This window comes from Schistocerca piceifrons, chromosome 5, assembly GCF_021461385.2.
Source record: "Schistocerca piceifrons isolate TAMUIC-IGC-003096 chromosome 5, iqSchPice1.1, whole genome shotgun sequence".
In the NCBI taxonomy this organism is placed as follows: Eukaryota; Metazoa; Arthropoda; class Insecta; order Orthoptera; family Acrididae; genus Schistocerca; species Schistocerca piceifrons.
In genome coordinates, this window is record NC_060142.1 from 346333215 (window position 1) to 346352478 (window position 19264).

Consider the following 19264-nt stretch of genomic DNA (forward strand, 5'->3'; position numbering starts at 1 on the left):
ATGATAATTTTAATTGGCTTCTTAAAAAATACGTGTTTCACTGTTTTTGGAAATTCAGCCACTATGGCGATGAAAGGGAGTTTGAAAGTTTTTGTGGAAATATTTCGTTGTGCAAGCATTTTTGAATCTAAATACAAGAAAATTATATCCGGCTTCTCTGTTAGAAATAAAACATACGCATATAACTGTTTTTGAACATTCAGCTCCTAAGAGGGTGAAATAGGGGTGAAACGTTATATGAAAATGTTCCACTGCGAAAGTGTTATTAAAGCTACAGCTCTAAAAAATGGTGTTTGGCTTCTCATTTAGAGATGAAAAAATATGTATTCCACTACTTTTGAAAATTCAATCCCTAAGGGGGTTAAGTAGTATGAGACTGATTCACGGACCCATCATTGCCCAGCCCAAACCACTAAAGATATAAATTTGAAGTTTGGAGAGGGTGTGGATTTATCTTTTAAGAAGGGATTTTCCGAGATTCCACTGCTGAGGGGGTGAAATAGAAAACGAAAGGGTTTATGAAAGTATGTAGCTGTTAGGGGAGTTTGTCAGTTAGAACTATGAAAACTGATAGTTGGTTTCTAACTCAGAAAATAAAAAAATACCTTTCTCAGCATTTTTGAAAATTCAACCACTGGGTAAAATAGTGGGTGACAGTTTTTTTTAAAAAATAAATAACTACTAAAGAACAACTAAAGGATTTTTAAGGCTACATCTGTGAGAATCGCTGTTTGACTTCTCGGTTAGGAATTTAAAAAAAAATACTTTCTGGAAAATCAACCCCTTTGGGAGTGCAACAGGGGAGGAAAATTTTTGAGAAAATATTTCCTTAAATTAAAAAATTTGTTAAGTTAGATTTATGAAAGTAGTATTTCACTTCTCGGTTAGATATAAAGAAATGATTGTTAGGGGATAAAAGTTGCTACGGAAATATCTCTTCAAGAACGCAAAAGACATGGTGAACGGGAACTTTGAACTGCACCAGAATCGCTTTCTGGTCAGAAGTGCATTCGGAAAAGGCCATGCTTACATGGCCGTGATTAGCGTGAAAAGCTTACAAGGTGTTGCAGTTTGTGAACAACATAAAAATTCGATTAAATAAAAGCAAGTAAATCTCTGCAGGCCATACACTGTACGCGAACGTAGTAGCGGGCACTAAGCCAGTTACGTTATATATTGAAGAGTGACGAGACAAAACTGAATGACAGGAAACGCTATTTGGTAGCACCAGTGGGAGCAAGATGGCTGACGAAGCACCACTGTGTACGATTCTGCAGGTAAGGGAGGGAACGGGAATTCGGTGGCAGACAGAGGCTGCTCCACCCCTGAGCCCCGCTTCGCTTCGGCTCGCCGTGCCGTGCCGTCCCTAATGCCTGCCCGAACATCGGCGCGATAACCGTTCCATCGGAATGGCGGCGTGTACCGGCGCGGCAAACTTCCGACGCGCGCCAATAACCGGTAATGGTGATGCATCGCACAGCAGCCCTCCCCGCCGCTAAAAACCAGCCGGCGCCTGCATGCGCCAGTTAAAGGGCAAACGTTGAGTGAAACGCGACCGCCGCGCGCACCGCCAGGTTGCAGAGCGCCCCTCTTACGCGCCACAGCATTCTGCATTTTCAGCGGAAGCTGACGGTAATGGATGTGTAATAGAGTGCAAACCGCAAAGCTGCTGCACGATCCTAGCCCACGACCGCAATCGCGTTTGAGCACAGTGACACTCAAATAGAATCGGTCATTTCGATCACAAACGTTGCAGTTTCGTTATTAGGTGGTATGCCTTACGACCGTGTCTATACAGCTCTAAAACTGCTGCGTAGGTATTAGCACACACAAACAGGAACTCGTTATTTCAGAAGTTCTGGGGATTTATGGAAACCAGGAAAGGAACACCGTGACTTTCAGAGGTACATATTTACGGCAGTTGATTTTTCCGTGCACAAGGGCGGCAGAAAATGGCTCTGAGCACTATGGGACTTAACTTCTGAGGTCATCAGTCCCCTAGAACTTAGAACTAATTAAACCTAACTAACCTAAGGAAATCACACACATCCATGCCCGAGGCAAGATTCGAACCTGCGACCGTAGCGGTCGCGCGGTTCCAGACTGTAGCGCCTAGAAACGCTCGGCCACCCCGGCCGGCAAGGGCGGCAGAATTTAATGTAAATCTAATATGGTACTGCATCGCCTGTGTTATTGGTGGCTACATGAAATGTATTTCCAGTTGCGAATGTGGACAACCATCAGCTGTATAACAGAAGAACAACAGTGAAAATTTGTGCCGGACCGGAGCTCGAACTCTGATTTCCCGCTTTTATGGAGCGCTCTCCTTAGAATTAGGCAATCTGACCACGCTTCAGGGCCAGACCTGCACTTGCATATGTCGTCAACTTTGTGTCTACAGCCAGCACCCGTGCGTCCGTTATGTATATTCCCTCACAGGGGAGACATTTTAACTGAAAATCGCTTGCTAGGGGTCGCCAGATAAAGAGATATTGCAGCGCCTGTGCTGTTCAGAAGTACTATGCAATGTTTCTTCGCACATGCATTCCACTATACAGCTGATGTTGGCTGTTCACATTCGAAGCTGCGAGTTCATTTCATGCCTGTAGGCATCACAACGCCTATGCCTTCGAACATGCATGCCCGATACTGGGCAAGGGATTTTAAAGTAAAATGTCCTCTGTGCGGGATTATACGTAATGCATGTACGAGTGCAGACTGCGGACATATGGTCGACAACATATGGAAGTTTGCGTCTGGCCTTGAGTCCTGCTCGGATAGCCTAATGGTAAGGTGACTGCTAGCGATAAGCAAGAGGTCAGCATACGAGTCCCGGTCCGGCACAAATTTTCATCGTTGGCATTACAGTATACACCCGATGGTTGCCCATATTCGCAGCTGCGAATACGTTTCATATAATATGAATCAGGCCGAGCCGCACAATGATCTTGGGTTCGGTGTGAGGCGGTGGTGGGGTGAGTGGACTGCTGTAGGCTGTTGTAGGGTTGTGAACCACTGAGGGCTAAGGCAGAGACGAAGCCTCTCCGTCGTTTCTAGGTCCCCCGTTCAATACACAATACACACGTTGAAACAATGGACCCCTCGTCGTTTCGATACCGCGGAAGGTCCACATTGGCTAGTAGACTAACCTAGCTCGGAAAAAGGCGGAATTGTCCCAGCGAATAAGTGAAAAAGTTTCAGAGAGCTGAATGTAGCAGAGATATGCAAAGATAACTGACGCGACCTACGAAAATCAAAAAATAAGGGCAACAATGATATTTCCAAATGACTAAATTTGAATGGTGGAGAAATATTAAAAAATGAACGAACATATGTTTTTATGACATCGAGCTTTATAATTCTATCAAGTAAAGAACGATAGTATTGTTTAATGACAACAATGTTCTAACAAAATATCATAAGTCCTAAAAAGTAGCTGGCCGGAGTGGCCGTGCTGTTCTAGGCGCTACAGTCTGGAACTGGGCGACCGCTACGGTCGCAGGTTCGAATCCTGCCTCGGCCATGGATGTGTGTGATGTCCTTAGGTTTGTTAGGTTCAATTAGTTCTAAGTTCTAGGCGACTGATGACCTAAGAAGTTAAATCGCATAGTGCTCAGAGCCATTTGAACAATTTGAACCTAAAAAGTATGAGTGTCCGATAATACTCGATCACCCCCTATGCCTATGCGAGTAGTTACCACAGAACGCCGCTTCAGCATTATACTATTCTGTTTTCAAAACTGAGAAAGTGTTTCTCAAGGCACGGCACTGCTATGTCTAAGGCGTCTGCAAAGATAAGTTATACCAGCCCTTTATATTATCTGTTAATCGATAGTTCCTATGAAAGTTTTTAGGTATTTCTTGTTTCAAAGCAAAGTACACTCCTGGAAATGGAGAAAAGAACACATTGACACCGGTGTGTCAAACCCACCATACTTGCTCCGGACACTGCGAGAGGGCTGTACAAGCAATGATCACACGCACGGCACAGCGGACACACCAGGAACCGCGGTGTTGGCCGTCGAATGGCGCTAGCTGCGCAGCATTTGTGCACCGCCGCCGTCAGTGTCAGCCAGTTTGCCGTGGCATACGGAGCGCCATCGCAGTCTTTAACACTGGTAGCATGCCGCGACAGCGTGGACGTGAACCGTATGTGCAGTTGACGGACTTTGAGCGAGGGCGTATAGTGGGCATGCGGGAGGCCGGGTGGACGTACCGCCGAATTGCTCAACACGTGGGGCGTGAGGTCTCCACAGTACATCGATGTTGTCGCCAGTGGTCGGCGGAAGGTGCACGTGCCCGTCGACCTGGGACCGGACCGCAGCGACGCACGGATGCACGCCAAGACCGTAGGATCCTACGCAGTGCTGTAGGGGACCGCACCGCCACTTCCCAGCAAATTAGGGACACTGTTGCTCCTGGGGTATCGGCGAGGACCATTCGCAACCGTCTCCATGAAGCTGGGCTACGGTCCCGCACACCGTTAGGCCGTCTTCCGCTCACGCCCCAACATCGTGCAGCCCGCCTCCAGTGGTGTCGCGACAGGCGTGAATGGAGGGACGAATGGAGACGTGTCGTCTTCAGCGATGAGAGTCGCTTCTGCCTTGGTGCCAATGATGGTCGTATGCGTGTTTGGCGCCGTGCAGGTGAGCGCCACAATCAGGACTGCATACGACCGAGGCACACAGGGCCAACACCCGGCATCATGGTGTGGGGAGCGATCTCCTACACTGGCCGCACACCACTGGTGATCGTCGAGGGGACACTGAATAGTGCACGGTACATCCAAACCGTCATCGAACCCATCGTTCTACCATTCCTAGACCGGCAAGGGAACTTGCTGTTCCAACAGGACAATGCACGTCCGCATGTATCCCGTGCCACCCAACGTGCTCTAGAAGGTGTAAGTCAACTACCCTGGCCAGCAAGATCTCCGGATCTGTCCCCCATTGAGCATGTTTGGGACTGGATGAAGCGTCGTCTCACGCGGTCTGCACGTCCAGCACGAACGCTGGTCCAACTGAGGCGCCAGGTGGAAATGGCATGGCAAGCCGTTCCACAGGACTACATCCAGCATCTCTACGATCGTCTCCATGGGAGAATAGCAGCCTGCATTGCTGCGAAAGGTGGATATACACTATACTAGTGCCGACATTGTGCATGCTCTGTTGCCTGTGTCTATGTGCCTGTGGTTCTGTCAGTGTGATCATGTGATGTATCTGACCCCAGGAATGTGTCAATAAAGTTTCCCCTTCCTGGGACAATGAATTCATGGTGTTCTTATTTCAATTTCCAGGAGTGTATTCACCTGACTGTTGCTGAAACTGTGGTATATACAAAGGAATCTCTTAATGACTGAAAGCTTTTTCATTTTATGACATTTATTAAGCTAGGTTTACATTTGAAAGATTGCATACAGAATGTCTCAAAACCTTTAGGGTCACAGTAATAGAGATTTGAACTATCCTAAACAGATTATTACGATTTCAGGAATCAATGTTCGAAAATTAATATTTAAAGCTGTAAGACGTAGTAGAATGAAAAATGCTACTCAGAGGCCTGAATGTGAACTGCATGCGTTTAACAACAAACAGCTGCCTAGCATATGACTGCTGGTGACACTACATAGGAAAACAATACACAGTCGTCTTTGTGGTGCCCACGGTGGAGTAAACCGATGTCTGCGACTCATGCTCCGTTGCGAAGATGGAGCATTAGTCGCTGCGAGAACTTGCTGACAGGCGTTTAATCTATGGTGCAATGAGATGTAGTGCTCGGAGAGCCGAACAAACGAGCAGACAGAAAGTTTCACAACAGGTGCCATCCTAACTAGAAGAAATTTATCACCACGGACTGAAACTTAGCTGCGTCGTTCAAGCCACAGACGGCTTGCCACACTTCTAGACAATGAGTAGTTTGCAGAGTTTAATTTTAGGAGATGGCGTTGTGTGGTGTGGGAGAAGATTTATGAAAAACTTCAGTCAACTTCTCTCTTGTCTGTGAACTGCGCATTTCGACGAGCATCGTATGGAGTCTTTTGTTAGAGCAGAAAATATCTCCCTTTTATAAACAAGTGCAAGTATACATTGTCATCATTTTCGTTATACTCATTGAAGACGAATTACTGCAACTGTGATTTAAATCGGCCGTTTACGTGTCCATGACAAGCAACCAGTCCCTATTTGATATGATTTATTGTACAACATGAATACTGCAAGCTGCAGGTGCGTCCGTACGTTGGCGATATACATCTAGTGTGGCTTAAAATTAATCACTCATTTCTTTAACTTATGCTCAAATTTCCATTTTTTCACCAGACCGTGATGCACTTAGTCCAGAAAATAATGTTCCTACAACACCTCCATCGATAAGCCGTCAGTGGTTCCAGAAGTAGTTAATGGTAAATAAATCGTATCAAATTAGAAAAAGGGACTGGTAGGGTGTCGTAACTACATAAACGACCACTTGCCAGAATTATCAGATGTAGAAAAATAACAGAAAATGTGGGCAACTAAATTATATTATACAGGGTGTTACAAAAAGGTACGGCCAAACTTTCAGGAAACATTCCTCACACAGAAAGAAAGAAAATATGTTATGTAGACATGTGTCCGGAAACGCTTACTTTCCATGTTAGAGCTCATTTTATTACTTCTCTTCAAATCACATTAATCATGGAATGGAAACACACAGCAACAGAACGTACCAGCGTGACTTCAAACACTTTGTTACAGGAAATGTTCAAAATGTCCTCCGTTAGTGAGGATACATGCATCCACCCTCCGTCGCATGGAATCCCTGATGCGCTGATGCAGCCCTGGAGAATGGCATATTGTATGACAGCCCTCCACAATACGAGCACGAAGAGTCTCTACATTTGGTACCGGGGTTGCGTAGACAAGAGATTTCAAATGCCTCCATAAATGAAAGTCAAGAGGGTTGAGGTTAGGAGAGCGTGGAGGCCATGGAATTGGTCCGCCTCTACCAATTCATCGGTCACCGAATCTGTTGTTGAGAAGCGTACAAACACTTCGACTGAAATGTGCAGGAGCTCCATCGTGCGTGAACCACATGTTGTGTCGTACTTTCAAAGGCACATGTTCTAGCAGCACAGGTAGAGTATCCCGTATGAAATAATGATGACGTGCTCCATTGAGCGTAGGTGGAAGAACATGGGGCCCAATCAAGACATCACCAACAATGCCTGCCCAAACGTTCACAGAAAATCTGTGTTGATGACGTGATTGCACAATTGCGTGCGGATTCTCGTCAGCCCACACAAGTTGATTGTGAAAATTTACAATTTGATGGCTCTGAGCACTATGCGACTTAACTTCTGAGGTCATCAGTCGCCTAGAACTTAGAACTATTTAAACCTAACTAACCTAAGGACATCACACACATCCATGCCCGAGGCAGGATTCGAACCTGCGACCGTACCGGTCGCTCGGCTCCAGACTGTAGCGCCCAGAACCGCACGGCCACTCCGGCCGGCTTGACAATTTGATCACATTGGAATGCATACTGACGAAACTAAAATGAGCTCTAACATGGAAATTAAGCGTTTCCGGACACATGTCCACATAACATCTTCTCTTTATTTGTGTGTGAGGAATGTTTCCTGAAAGTTTGGCCGTACCTTTTTGTAACACCCTGTATTTCAGTACAATTGATTCCGCACAAAAGGGAAGCGACCATTATTTTACGAAAAACTCATTTTGTCACTATAATGAGAATGTCAGTGTTAAATCCCAACTTTTTGGCTTACGCTTCTCAGTTCATGGGGTATTAAATTAGCTGCTCTTGCAATTTCGCTAAGAATGCACTGAACTGGCCCCCTACAAGACCCCTGTACGTCTGTAGTCGTCTGTAACCTCCAGCAGGTTTTATTTGCTGACATAGTACATATCCGACACAAAATACAGCGGAGAGAAGTACGAAATCCACTCTAACATTGTAAGTATGTCGATCGAGCACGGTTTTGTTGGCCAGACAGCTCACAAAATTCCATCAATGATAGGAAACAGCTTTGATAAATATCTTCCATTTCCTAAATGTACGTGTCGTGAAACACATATCCTCTCAGCGCTAGGAAACGTCAAACGCAAGCTCAGATTTGAAAACAAGTAAGTATATACCCGTACGTGAGCATCGTTGTTTCCGGAAGGACTGATACTCAGCAAGACACCGTACGGTGCGTGGCAGAGGGTAACCTAACCACTGCTAGTCATTTCCTTTCCTGGTCCACTCGCAAATAGAGCGCGGGGAAAACGACTGTCTATACACGCCCGTATGAGCCGTAATTTCTCGTATCTTATCTTCGAGGTCCTTACGCGCAGTGTATGTTGGTAGCAGTAGAATCGTTTGGCAGTCAGCTTCAAATGCCAATCCCCTAAATTTTCCGAATAGCTTTTCTCGAAAAGAACGTCGCCTTGCCTCCAGGGATTCCCATTTGAGTTTCCGAAGCACCTCCGTAACACTTGCGTGTTGTTCGAACCTACCGGTAACAAATCTAGAAGCCCGCTTCTAAATTGCTTCGATGTCTTCCTTCAATCCGACCTAGTACGGATCCCAAACACTAGAGCAGTACTCAAGAATACGTCGCACCAGCGTCCTGTATGCGGTCTCTTTTACAGGTCAACCACTCTTTTCCCACTAAATAGAAGTCGACCATTCGCCTTCCCCAACTCAGGTATCTCATGCTCGATCCGTTTCATATCGTTTTGCAACGTTACGCCCAGACATTTAAACGACTTAATTTTGTCAATCAGGATATTAGCAATAGTGTATCCCAACATTACAGGTTTGATCTTCCTACTCATCCGTATTAATTTGCAGTTTTTCACATTCATTCACCACACTAACCCGAAATTTTGTCTAAATCGTCTTGTATCTTCCTGTGGTCACTCAACTTCATCAGCAAATAACCACAGTTTGTCGCCCAACCCGTCCTCAAACTCATTAACAACAGCAGTCCTATCACACTTCCCTGGGGCACTCCTGACGATACCTTTGTCTCTGACGAACAGTCGCCGTCGAGGACAGCATACTGGGTCCTATTACTTAAGAAGTCTTCGAGACACTCACATATCTGTGAACGTATTCCAAATGCTCGCACCGTCGATAACAGCTTGCAGCGGGGCACCATGTCAAATGCTTTCCGGAAATGTAAGCCGGCCGCTGTGGCCGAGCGGTTTTAGGTGCTTCAGTCCGGAACCGCGCTGCTGCTACGGTCGCAGATTCGAATCCTGCCTCGGGCATGGATGTGTGTGATGTCCTTAGGTTAGTTAGGTCTAAGTAGTTCTAAGTCTAGGGGACTGATGACCTCAGATGTTAAGTTCCATAGTGCTTAGTGCCACTAGAATCATTTTGAGCCTGTTGCCCTCCATGCATTTTTCGCAGTCTCTCATTTGACAAAAGGGCAAGCTGAGTATCGTACGAGCGATGCTTTCTAAAACCATGCTGATTCGTGGACGTAATCTTTTAATTCTCAAGAAAGTTTATTATAATCGAACTGAGAATATGTTCAGGGATTCTGCAGCAAACCTAAGATAGCGATATTGGCCTGTAATTTTGCGGGTGCGTTCTTTTATTCTTCTTATATGCTGGAGACACTTGCGCTATTCTCCAGGCGCTTGGAACTTTGCGATGGGCGAGATATTCACGATAATTGCAGGCTAGGTAAGGAGCCAATACCGTTGCGAGCTGAAAGCAAATATAAGCTATAAGTTGGCGATTCATCTGGTAATAAATACGCAACCAGTCCCTTTTTTAGTTTTTTGACTAGTTGCATATTTATTACCAGATAAACCGCTTTTTTCAGTTTATTGACTGGTTGCATGTTATTACCAGATAAATCGCACAGTTTAAATCACAGTCGCAGTTCGTCATCCACAACGGATATACTGAAATGTGCTATAAAGTTAACGCTAACAACTGAGGTGGCTGTGTGTCCTACGGTAGGGTCACTTGTATTGGATCCGTCTAAGAGTCTTCGGAAATACGGAGATACATAAGGACTTACATTGAAGTTCGTTAGTTACGTGCTTTTTGTCTCTCAGCGTATGTAGCTATCCAGCATGTATGCAACAGGTTCAGAGGGACTACAAGAAAGGTTAAAGTCCTACGAGAGTATGGCTCTACCAGTGCTAATTGCGGTGATATGAGACGCGAAAATGTCAAGTTCCACACCAGTGGTAGGAAATCGAATGACGCAGACAGAACCATCCCTTCCAAAATATTGGGTTTTGTAAGGTAGGATCTCTGTTCTCCACGTTTCCTTGAATTGGGTACAAGCGATAGATCATGCGTGACGGATCTCAGAAAGTACCATGGACCTCTCAGAGTGTGCTTCTCTCCATTCGTCTGTTGCCGCGAGAAAGGGTTCCTTGCCTCTTTTGCTACAAATAGTATCAGTAAGTGTCGCCCGTATGGCGTTTGGTGGGAGCGGGGCTGAGCGGTGTTCCATACGCTGCATGGCGGAGGGTACCATACATTATTGCTACTCATTCCCTTTCCTGTGCCACTCGCAAATGAAACAAGAGGAAAACGTCTCTCAGCACGCTTCAGTACTAGCCCCGATTTCTCTTATCATATCTTGGCGGTCTTTGTGCGAGATTATGACAGTATGATGATTGTGCAGTATGCCGCAGATGTCAATCTTCTAAATTTTCTCAGTAGAGTTTCACAAAAAGAACGTCTTCTTCCCTCCAGGCACGTCCATTTGATTTCATGGACCACTTCTATAATACTCGTGTTTTGATGGAACCTTCTGGTAACTTTTCAACATTGCGCCTTGATATTTAATAGCTCTGTGAAGCAGCTCAACAATAACTCTGTTTCCCAACACTACTGGATTGTTACCACAGCCACCTTCATTGGCTTATGTTTTCCGACATTCAAAGCAAGCTGCCTTTCATCACACATAACAGAAATTCTACCCAAGTCATCCAGTATCCTCCTAGATTCACTCAAATACAACGCTTTACGGTGCACAACTGCGGTAAGAACCGAGCGAGGTGGCATAATGGTTAGCACAATGGACTCGCAATCGGGAGGACGACGGTTCAAACCAGCGTCCGGCCGTCCTGATTTAGGTTTTCCATGGTTTCCCTAAATCACTTCAGGCAAATGCCGGGATGGTTCCTTTGTTACATTGTTAACAGCAAACAGTCGCAATCTCCTGTTCCCCCTACCCGTAAAATCATTTACGTGTATAGGGAATGAGAGGGATCCTATTATACTTACCCGTGGCATTCCTAATGGCACCCTTGTCTCTAATGAACACTCGCTGGCCAGGACCACGTACGGAGTTCTACTACTTAAAATGTCTTCAAGCCACTGACATATCTGAGAACCTGTTTGTATGCTCGGACTTTCTTACGTTTGTAGCGTGCCAGTGTGTCAAACGCTTTCCAGAAAGCTATGAATATGGAATGTCCCTCTTGCCCTTGAGCCTTCGTTGTCAGGAAAGGGCAGTCTGAGTTTCGCAAGGACGATGATTTCAAAATGGGTGTTGATATGCGAATATAAGCTTTTTCCCCCCATGGAAAATGATTGAATTCGAACTTAGAATATGTACAAGAATTCTGCAACAATCAACGCTATGCATATTGCTCCGTAATTCACTGTTCCGTTCTATTAGCATTCATATTTGCGGTACCTATGGAAGTCACCTACGCTTTTTCTCCAGCCGCTCGGGAATTACCGCTGGACGATAGATTCTCGACAAGTGTAACGGAAATATGGAGCCACTGCCGATGGATACTCCCTGTAAAACCGAGTTCAGATTCCATCTGGATCTGACGACTCATCTCTTTCAGCACGTGTCCTGAAGATAAAATCAACCTATCAAATTATATGGGTCCCAGCGTAGATCTCTTCAAAAACTGCCTTACAATCTATGTGAATAGTATGTGCTATGTGTGGACTACTTTTTCAATATGATTCCGGTTATTTGCAAACTAATGTAGAAATCTTTCACCTCAAAACACAACTGGTTTAGTGCCAAAGATAGCATCGTGCTATTGTGCTTTCATAATGGTGTCAATCAGCAGCGAGAATGTAGTTTGGCTACGTTTCCCGTGTCTGAAAATGTAGCACACATTTTAGTGATACTTTCAGCGAAAATCGAACATTTAGATTGGAACACCCACTCTTTGCAATTTCCTCTCGCAGCGTTGTTCTTTCTTTCTTGCCGGCTTCCTCTATATGAAGTACAGTGATTGTTACTTTTATATTCAACGGAATGCTGGAACTGAAAATTATCTCATCAGTACAGAGACTATGCAGTGGGTGTCTGCCGTACGAACAAAATCTGCTTCCTAACAGAATAAAGATGACAGTAGACTCTCAATTGGGAGAAGCTACATTGAGATTTCCGTTTTGCAGTCAATATACGGGCGCGGTCGAAAAGTGTCCAACCCGAGATAGTTACCGTAATTTCTCGCACAAACAACACCTACTTTTATGATGATCCTTTGCGGGTATGTAAGTCAAATTTCGCGGCTCCAGCTTCGCTTGCCGGTAGGATGCATTGTCTACCATAGAGTAAGCAAAATGGCGAATATCGAGAGAATCCGGAACCGTGCTGTGATCGAATATCTTCATTTGAAGGGAATGACGCCCAAGGAAATTGCAGAAGACAAGCGGAAGTGCTGCGTCTTAAGCAACAGTGAAAACCTGTGTGTCCGACTTCAAACGTGGAAGATAGAGTGCGGAAGATGCGCCAAGGAGCGGAAGGACTGTCACCGTTGTCACTTATGAAACAATGACTGTAATTCAGGATACGATTTTGTAGCGTCGTCGAACAACGTTGCAGCACATTGAAACCACATTTGGAATCTCCGATGGGTGGCCGTGCTCATGAACATTGTCGTGCATATTTTGGGAATGCGGAAAGTTTCAGCTCGGTGGGTCCCGAAAGACTAGAATGCAGATCAGAGACGGGAGAGTGTGCATTGTTGTGAATAAATCGTCCTCCAATTTGAAGCGGAAAAAAACAGCTTTCGTGCAAGATATGTGACAATAGACGAAACTTGGGTTCACCACTTTCATCCTGAGACAAAACAACAGTCAGAACAGTGGACACATCCTTCATCCCCTACCCTAAAAAAAATTCCGGGTGCAAAAATCAAATGGTAAGATGATGGCATCGGTCTTCTGGGATACAGAAGTAATTATGGTGGATTACTAGCAAAAGGGTGTAACTGTCAATGCATCATACTATTGCACCTTCCTGCGCCGTTTGGGAGAAGAGAAAAAGAAAAAAAAAGAAAAAGACCTGGAAAACCGGCACGCGCAGTTTTCATGAGGACAACGCCCCAGCGCACAAAGCCCTAGCAACACTGGAAAGTCTGCTGTGACTGCGGGTTGTAATTATGACGTCCCCACCATATTCTCCAGATTTGGCTTCATCAGATTTTTTTTCTTTTCCCAAACCTAAAAAAGGACTTCAAAGGACGACGATTTGACAATGATGATGCAGTGATTGATGCTGTGAACGCTTGGTTGGACTCGAAATCGGAGACCTTTTATTTGAGTGAATTGCAGAAGTTATCTGAGCGTGCCCGCAAATGTATTAGTGTACACGGGTATTATATCAAAAAATAAATTGGTGTTACGAAATTTCTGTCATTCTTTATTTGTTAGGTTAGAAATCTCTCTTGCGGAGATCATTTCTTAAACAAACCTAATAGATTTTTTCTCCACCTATCTGCGACGATATTGTCTCGTTTCTAATGACTGTCGTTTCGACCAGATGTTAGCGCTAACCGTCCTTTCCTCCTTGAAAAACTCTGAAACTCTAATTGCGTTTCTACGTAGAACGTGTAAAGGAACAGTCGAATGAAAACGTCGCAGATTGAAACGTCCCCTTGGAAAAATTATTGAATTACTGTGCTGATAAACCTCTTACATTATTTGATTTTCAAACAGCTGAGCAAAACGGAACTTACACAGACATTTCTCTCTTTACCTATTCTGATCAACACTAAACTGACACACAATATTTTTAGCGCAACGGCCCAACACTACAATAGAAAATATTACAACAATGCCACCCAGCCACAGACTGCACACAGCACAGCCAGTGATTTTCATACAGAGCGCTATATGGCGTTACCAATATAAAAACCTAAACAGCCTACTTACAAGATGTAAGAGGTATGTTAATTGTTTAGTATTTATAAATTAATCGCCACCACTGTTAAATATATTTACCCTACTGTGAAACAAGGTGGACAGTGCCTGCATGGAAAAATGTTGGCAGTTGCGTGCCGAACCATGATCATACCCTGACGTGTCCGAAGCAAATCGACGGCCACGAATTTGTTTCTTCACGGCTCCAAAAACATGTATGTCGGGTGGTATCTAGACTGGGTTGCGGATGTGTAAGGGTTTCCCAGTGAAATTTCTGCAGCATAGCCGAAATAATCTCCCAGTATGTGGACGGGAAATTCTTACACATCCTCCATACAGTCCCGACCCGTCCCCATGCGACTTCCACATTTTGGAGTCCTGGAGAAACACATTAACCACCGTCGATTTGCATCGGATGAAGAGGTACATGTCTGGGTACAATCATGATTGCCTGAGGAACCACAAACATTTTTCCAAGAACTCATTTACCACCTTGTCTCACAGTGCAATGAACACATTAACAGTTATGCCGATTACATTTCAAGTAATAAAAGTCTAATTTCTTTCTTTTCCCTATCTCTGTTTTCATTTTTCTGCCCCTTACACTTACACTCCAAGAATGCCCAGTGTATTCATTCTGAAATCGCTACCAATTTTGCAACGTCAGAAAGATCATTGGCTTACCCGGTTACACATTTTACAGCACATTGAATTTGCTGTACTACTGGTTATTCTTATTAGCAGTGTTATAAACTTAAAATATTCGTTTTATTTTAAGGAAACTAAATAATTATGCCTGTAATTATCCTAAAATTTAAGGATACTCTTGAATACAAATCATGACTCTTGTTTGGAAGTCCAAAGTGAAGGAAAATATCTTTGTGGCTAGAAAACTATCGGTAATCAGTAATACATTTAATATGATAGCTCTATCAGAATGATGAGCGTTAAGAAAACAGTAATTTCAGGTCATATTTCTCTGAACTTAAATACACGGGATATTTAAAAACGAATATCGTATTTATAAGCTTTGTCATTTTATTAGCTTTGATTTACATCGATGAATTATACATGAAACAAAAACAACTCCAGTAGTTTGTCGTGCAACCGTTATATTCGAGTGCAATATGTCGCACAGCATAAACACAGTTGGCAAATTCCTCCCAAACCATGGTTACCATATCTAGAGTAGCTGTTGCAGTTAATATCTTGAAATCCTCAACACAGAACTCACTGAAACTGTTACGTTGCATTTAATTTTGTTGGCTGATTTCTTAACCCCAAGTGCGTCTCATATGCTCAACATTTTGGTTCGTCAGTTCTCACCGTCCCATGCCCTACAACCTATTTTCAGAGTGATGTTAGCATGCCAGAGCCTTAACGATGACAATAATATTTAGAGATGCACTATGATCTGTAATTACAGATAAAAGGCTTTCAAATTCCAGAGATTATCTATTCAGTTTCGCCATCTTTACTGCCAGCGCCACAAGTGACAATTTGGCATAACAGACCCTGATGTTCTTTCATCCTAGTGCTGAATAATTTCTATAAACCAGCTAAGAATTGCGGTATACCCCGCTATACTTTTTGTGATACTGTGTATTTTGATGAGAAGAAGGGTATGAACTGTTTACTCGATTCATTGGTAATGAAAAAGTTCAGGAAACTAAACGTAGAAATGTTTTACTGTGTGTCCCAACATGTAAGTGGTACGCGCGCGCGCACGATGAGAACTTCTTTTGTTTCTCTCCCTTTTCGCCTTATCTGTTATCTCAGGTGACAAGATGGCGGCCATACAGCGGAGGAAGACGTCGTCCGGCTCTGACGTGGACGCCGTGCTGTGGTTCGTGATCCTGCCGCTACTGGCGCTAGCTGCCAGATAAGTTCGTCGCCCACGACGAGCCACGAACCCCTGACCGCCGCCTGGAGGCCGGCGCCAGCCTCTCTTGTCGCATCGCCGGCGACGGCGCCAGTGCCATTCTAAACAAGAAGTTTTTCACCAGTCGTGACTTTTGTCCTCCCCTTGTGCCACAGAAGTATTTCACTATTGCTTGTATTCTGACCCGATCCCAGTGTAAATGTATTTTAAGGACAATACCGGAACTGTAATGAATAGAGTATGGACTTGCAGATGATTCTCTTTCGTAGGTTTTAATAAAATGTTTACTGAAAACTGAGACTCTTGACTACAGTGTAAGAGCCGCCTACATCGTTCGACGAGTTCTCTGTTCGTCACAGTTAATCATTCTCTTCTGAAGCAGAGAAGTCCGATGGGAAACTTAGAGGCCCACGTAAGGAGAAGAAATTTGAAATCCTGTACATCAATATTTTAATTCGATGTAACTGTTACAAATTTTAAACTTTAAGCTTCAATTATTGACATTTAAAAAACATTTAATTACATTTAGGATACTATATTCAAACGTTGTAGCCACTCTAATTTTCTTCTTCGTTAGCTTAGCATCAATTATGTAAAGACCATAATTTTTATATCCTATGTTATCATGAGTAAAAAAATGTGTACATAGCATCTAGTTATATTGATTCGTAAAGAATTCCATTAAATCTTGAACTGGTAAATATTTTTATAACGTGACTTTTTAATGTGGAAAGTCTTCTTTAAGCTGAAACATCAATTTTGGGCTTAAAATTTCGCAGTGCTGGAGATCACACATGAATTAATAAGGTAAGGTTGTGCTCAAGCCGAAAACTGCTTGTAGACAGCAGTCAAGACGCAGAGGAATTAAAGACATTGGCAGCCACCGGGCATTGATTTATATAAATGGGGCAGGTAGAAAATTTATGCCAGACCAGGATTCAAACCTTCGTCACAAATTACATCATCCAGTCATAGTGGTCACCACGACCGCGCAGAGTTCCCTCCTGTCATACTCAAATGCTCAACTACACAACACACTAAAATATAGTGGCCGTGCTCATTAGCCTTATTACTGGCGTCATCTCGCCGATTCAAATAAGAGTTCGAGCTTAGCGTGCATCTGCACTGAAGGTATCATTGGACGACACTGCCTTAATTATAAACAACAGATATAGAACACCATAATATTCTTCTCGGCATATTCCCGCTGGAGGTGGCACGACCTTAATTTTCTCCGACCATTAAACGTACTTATCCGGCCAGTTAGAGGGGGACCTGCAGTTTTAACTTCGACTTCGATACAAGGAAGCATATAACTAGCTCTATTTTTCATCGATGCGATGTATCCACGTCGATTTTTAAATTCAGAACTGATCCTATAATAACCATGGACCATGGACGTTGCCGTTGGTGGGGAGGCTTGCGTGCCTCAGCGATACAGACAGCCGTACCGTAGGTGCAACCAAAACAGAGGGGTATCTGTTCAGAGGCCAGACAAACGTGTGGTTCCTGAAGAGGGACAGCAGTCTGTTCAGTAGTTGCATGGACAACAGTGTGGATGGTTGACTGATCTGCCTTGTAACACTAACCAAAAGGCCTTGCTGTTCTGGTACTGCGAACGGCTGAAAGCAAGGGGAAACTACAGCCGTAATTTTTCCCGAGGGCATGCAGCTTTATTGTATGGTTAAATGGTGATGGCGTCCTCTTGAGTAAAATATTCAGGAGGTAAAATAGTCCCCCATTCGGATCTCTGAGCAGGGACTACTCAACAGGACGTTGTTATCAGGAGAAAGAAAATTGGCATTCTACGGGTCGGAGCTTGGAATGTTAGATCCCTTGATCAGGCAGATAGGTTAGAAAATTTAAAAAGGGAAAAGGATAGATTAAAGTTAGATATAGTGAGAATTCGTGAAGTTCGGTGACAGGAGGAACAAGACTTCTGGTCAGGTGAATACAGGGTGTAAATACGAAATAAAATAGCGGTAATGCAGGAGTAGATTTAATAATGAATAAAAAAATAGGAATACCGGTAAGCTACTACAAACAGCATAGTGAACGCATTATTGTGGCCAAGATAGATACGAAGCCCATGCCTACCACAGTAGTACAAGTTTATATGCCGACTAGCTCCGCAGATGACATAAAAGAAGGTTGTATACATGGAAGAAGCCTGGAGATACTGAAAGGTTTCACAGAGATTATATAATGGTAAGAAAGAGATTTAGGAAACAGGTTTCAAATTTAAGACATTTCCAGGGGCAGATGTGGACTCTGACCACAATCTATTAGTTATGAACTCTAGATTAAAACTGAAGAAACTGCAAAAAGGTGGGAATTTAAGGAGATGGGACCTGGATAAACTGACTAAACCAGAGGTTATACAGAGTTTCAGGGAGAGCATAAGGGAACAATTGACAAGAATGGGGGATAGAAATACAGTAGAATAAGAATGGGTAGCTTTGAAAGATGAAGTAGTGAAGGCATCAGAGGATCAAGTAGTTAAAAAGACTAGGGCTGATAGAAATCCTTGGGTAACAGAAGAGATACTGAATTTAATTGATGAAAGGAGAAAATACAAAAATGCAGTAAATGAAGCAGGCAAAAAGGAATACAAACGTATCAAAAATGAGATCGACAGGAGGTGCAAAATGGCTAAGCAGGGATGGCTGGAGGACAAATGTAAGGATGTAGAGGCTTATCGCACTAGGGGTAAGGTAGATACTGCCTACAGGAAAATTAAAGAGACCTTTGGTGAAAAGAGAACCACTTGCATGAATATCAAGAGCTCAGATGGAAACTCAGTTCGAAGCAAAGAAGGGAAAGCAGAAAGGTGGAAGGAGTATATAGAGGGTCTATACAAGGGCGATGTTCTTGAGGACAATATTATGGAAATGGAAGAGGATGTAGATGAAGATGAAAGGGGAGATATGATACTGCGTGAAGCGTTTGACAGAGCACTGAAAGACCTAAGTCGAAACAAGGCCCCAGGAGCAGAAAACATTCCATTAGAACTACTGATAGCCTTGGGAGAGCCAGTCCTGACAAAACTCTACCATCTGGTGAGCAAGATGTATGAGACAGGCGAAATACCCTCAGACTTCAAGAAGAATATAATAATTTCAATCCCAAAGACAGCAGGTGTTGAGAGATGTGAAAAATACCGAACTATCAGTTTAATAAGCCACGGCTGCTAAATACTAACACGAATTCTTTACAGACGAATGGAAAAACTGGTAGAAGCCG

The 19264-nt window shown here is 43.8% G+C and overlaps 1 protein-coding gene across 6 annotated transcripts in view; it reads left to right on the top strand.

Moving 5' to 3' along the window:
* The window catches only part of LOC124798130 (hemicentin-2-like), a 1906233-nt gene extending 1889561 nt beyond the window's left edge, over positions 1 to 16672 (top strand). For 5 of the 6 annotated variants that reach the window (XM_047261391.1, XM_047261390.1, XM_047261389.1 and 2 more), the window contains one exon: positions 15910 to 16672. In XM_047261391.1, the coding sequence (XP_047117347.1) occupies positions 15910 to 16025 (116 nt within the window). In that variant the 3' untranslated portion in view covers positions 16026 to 16672. The remainder of the gene's footprint in view (positions 1 to 15909) is intronic. The other variant, XM_047261394.1, reaches the window with a different exon arrangement.
* The last annotated feature ends 2592 nt before the right edge of the window (positions 16673 to 19264 follow it).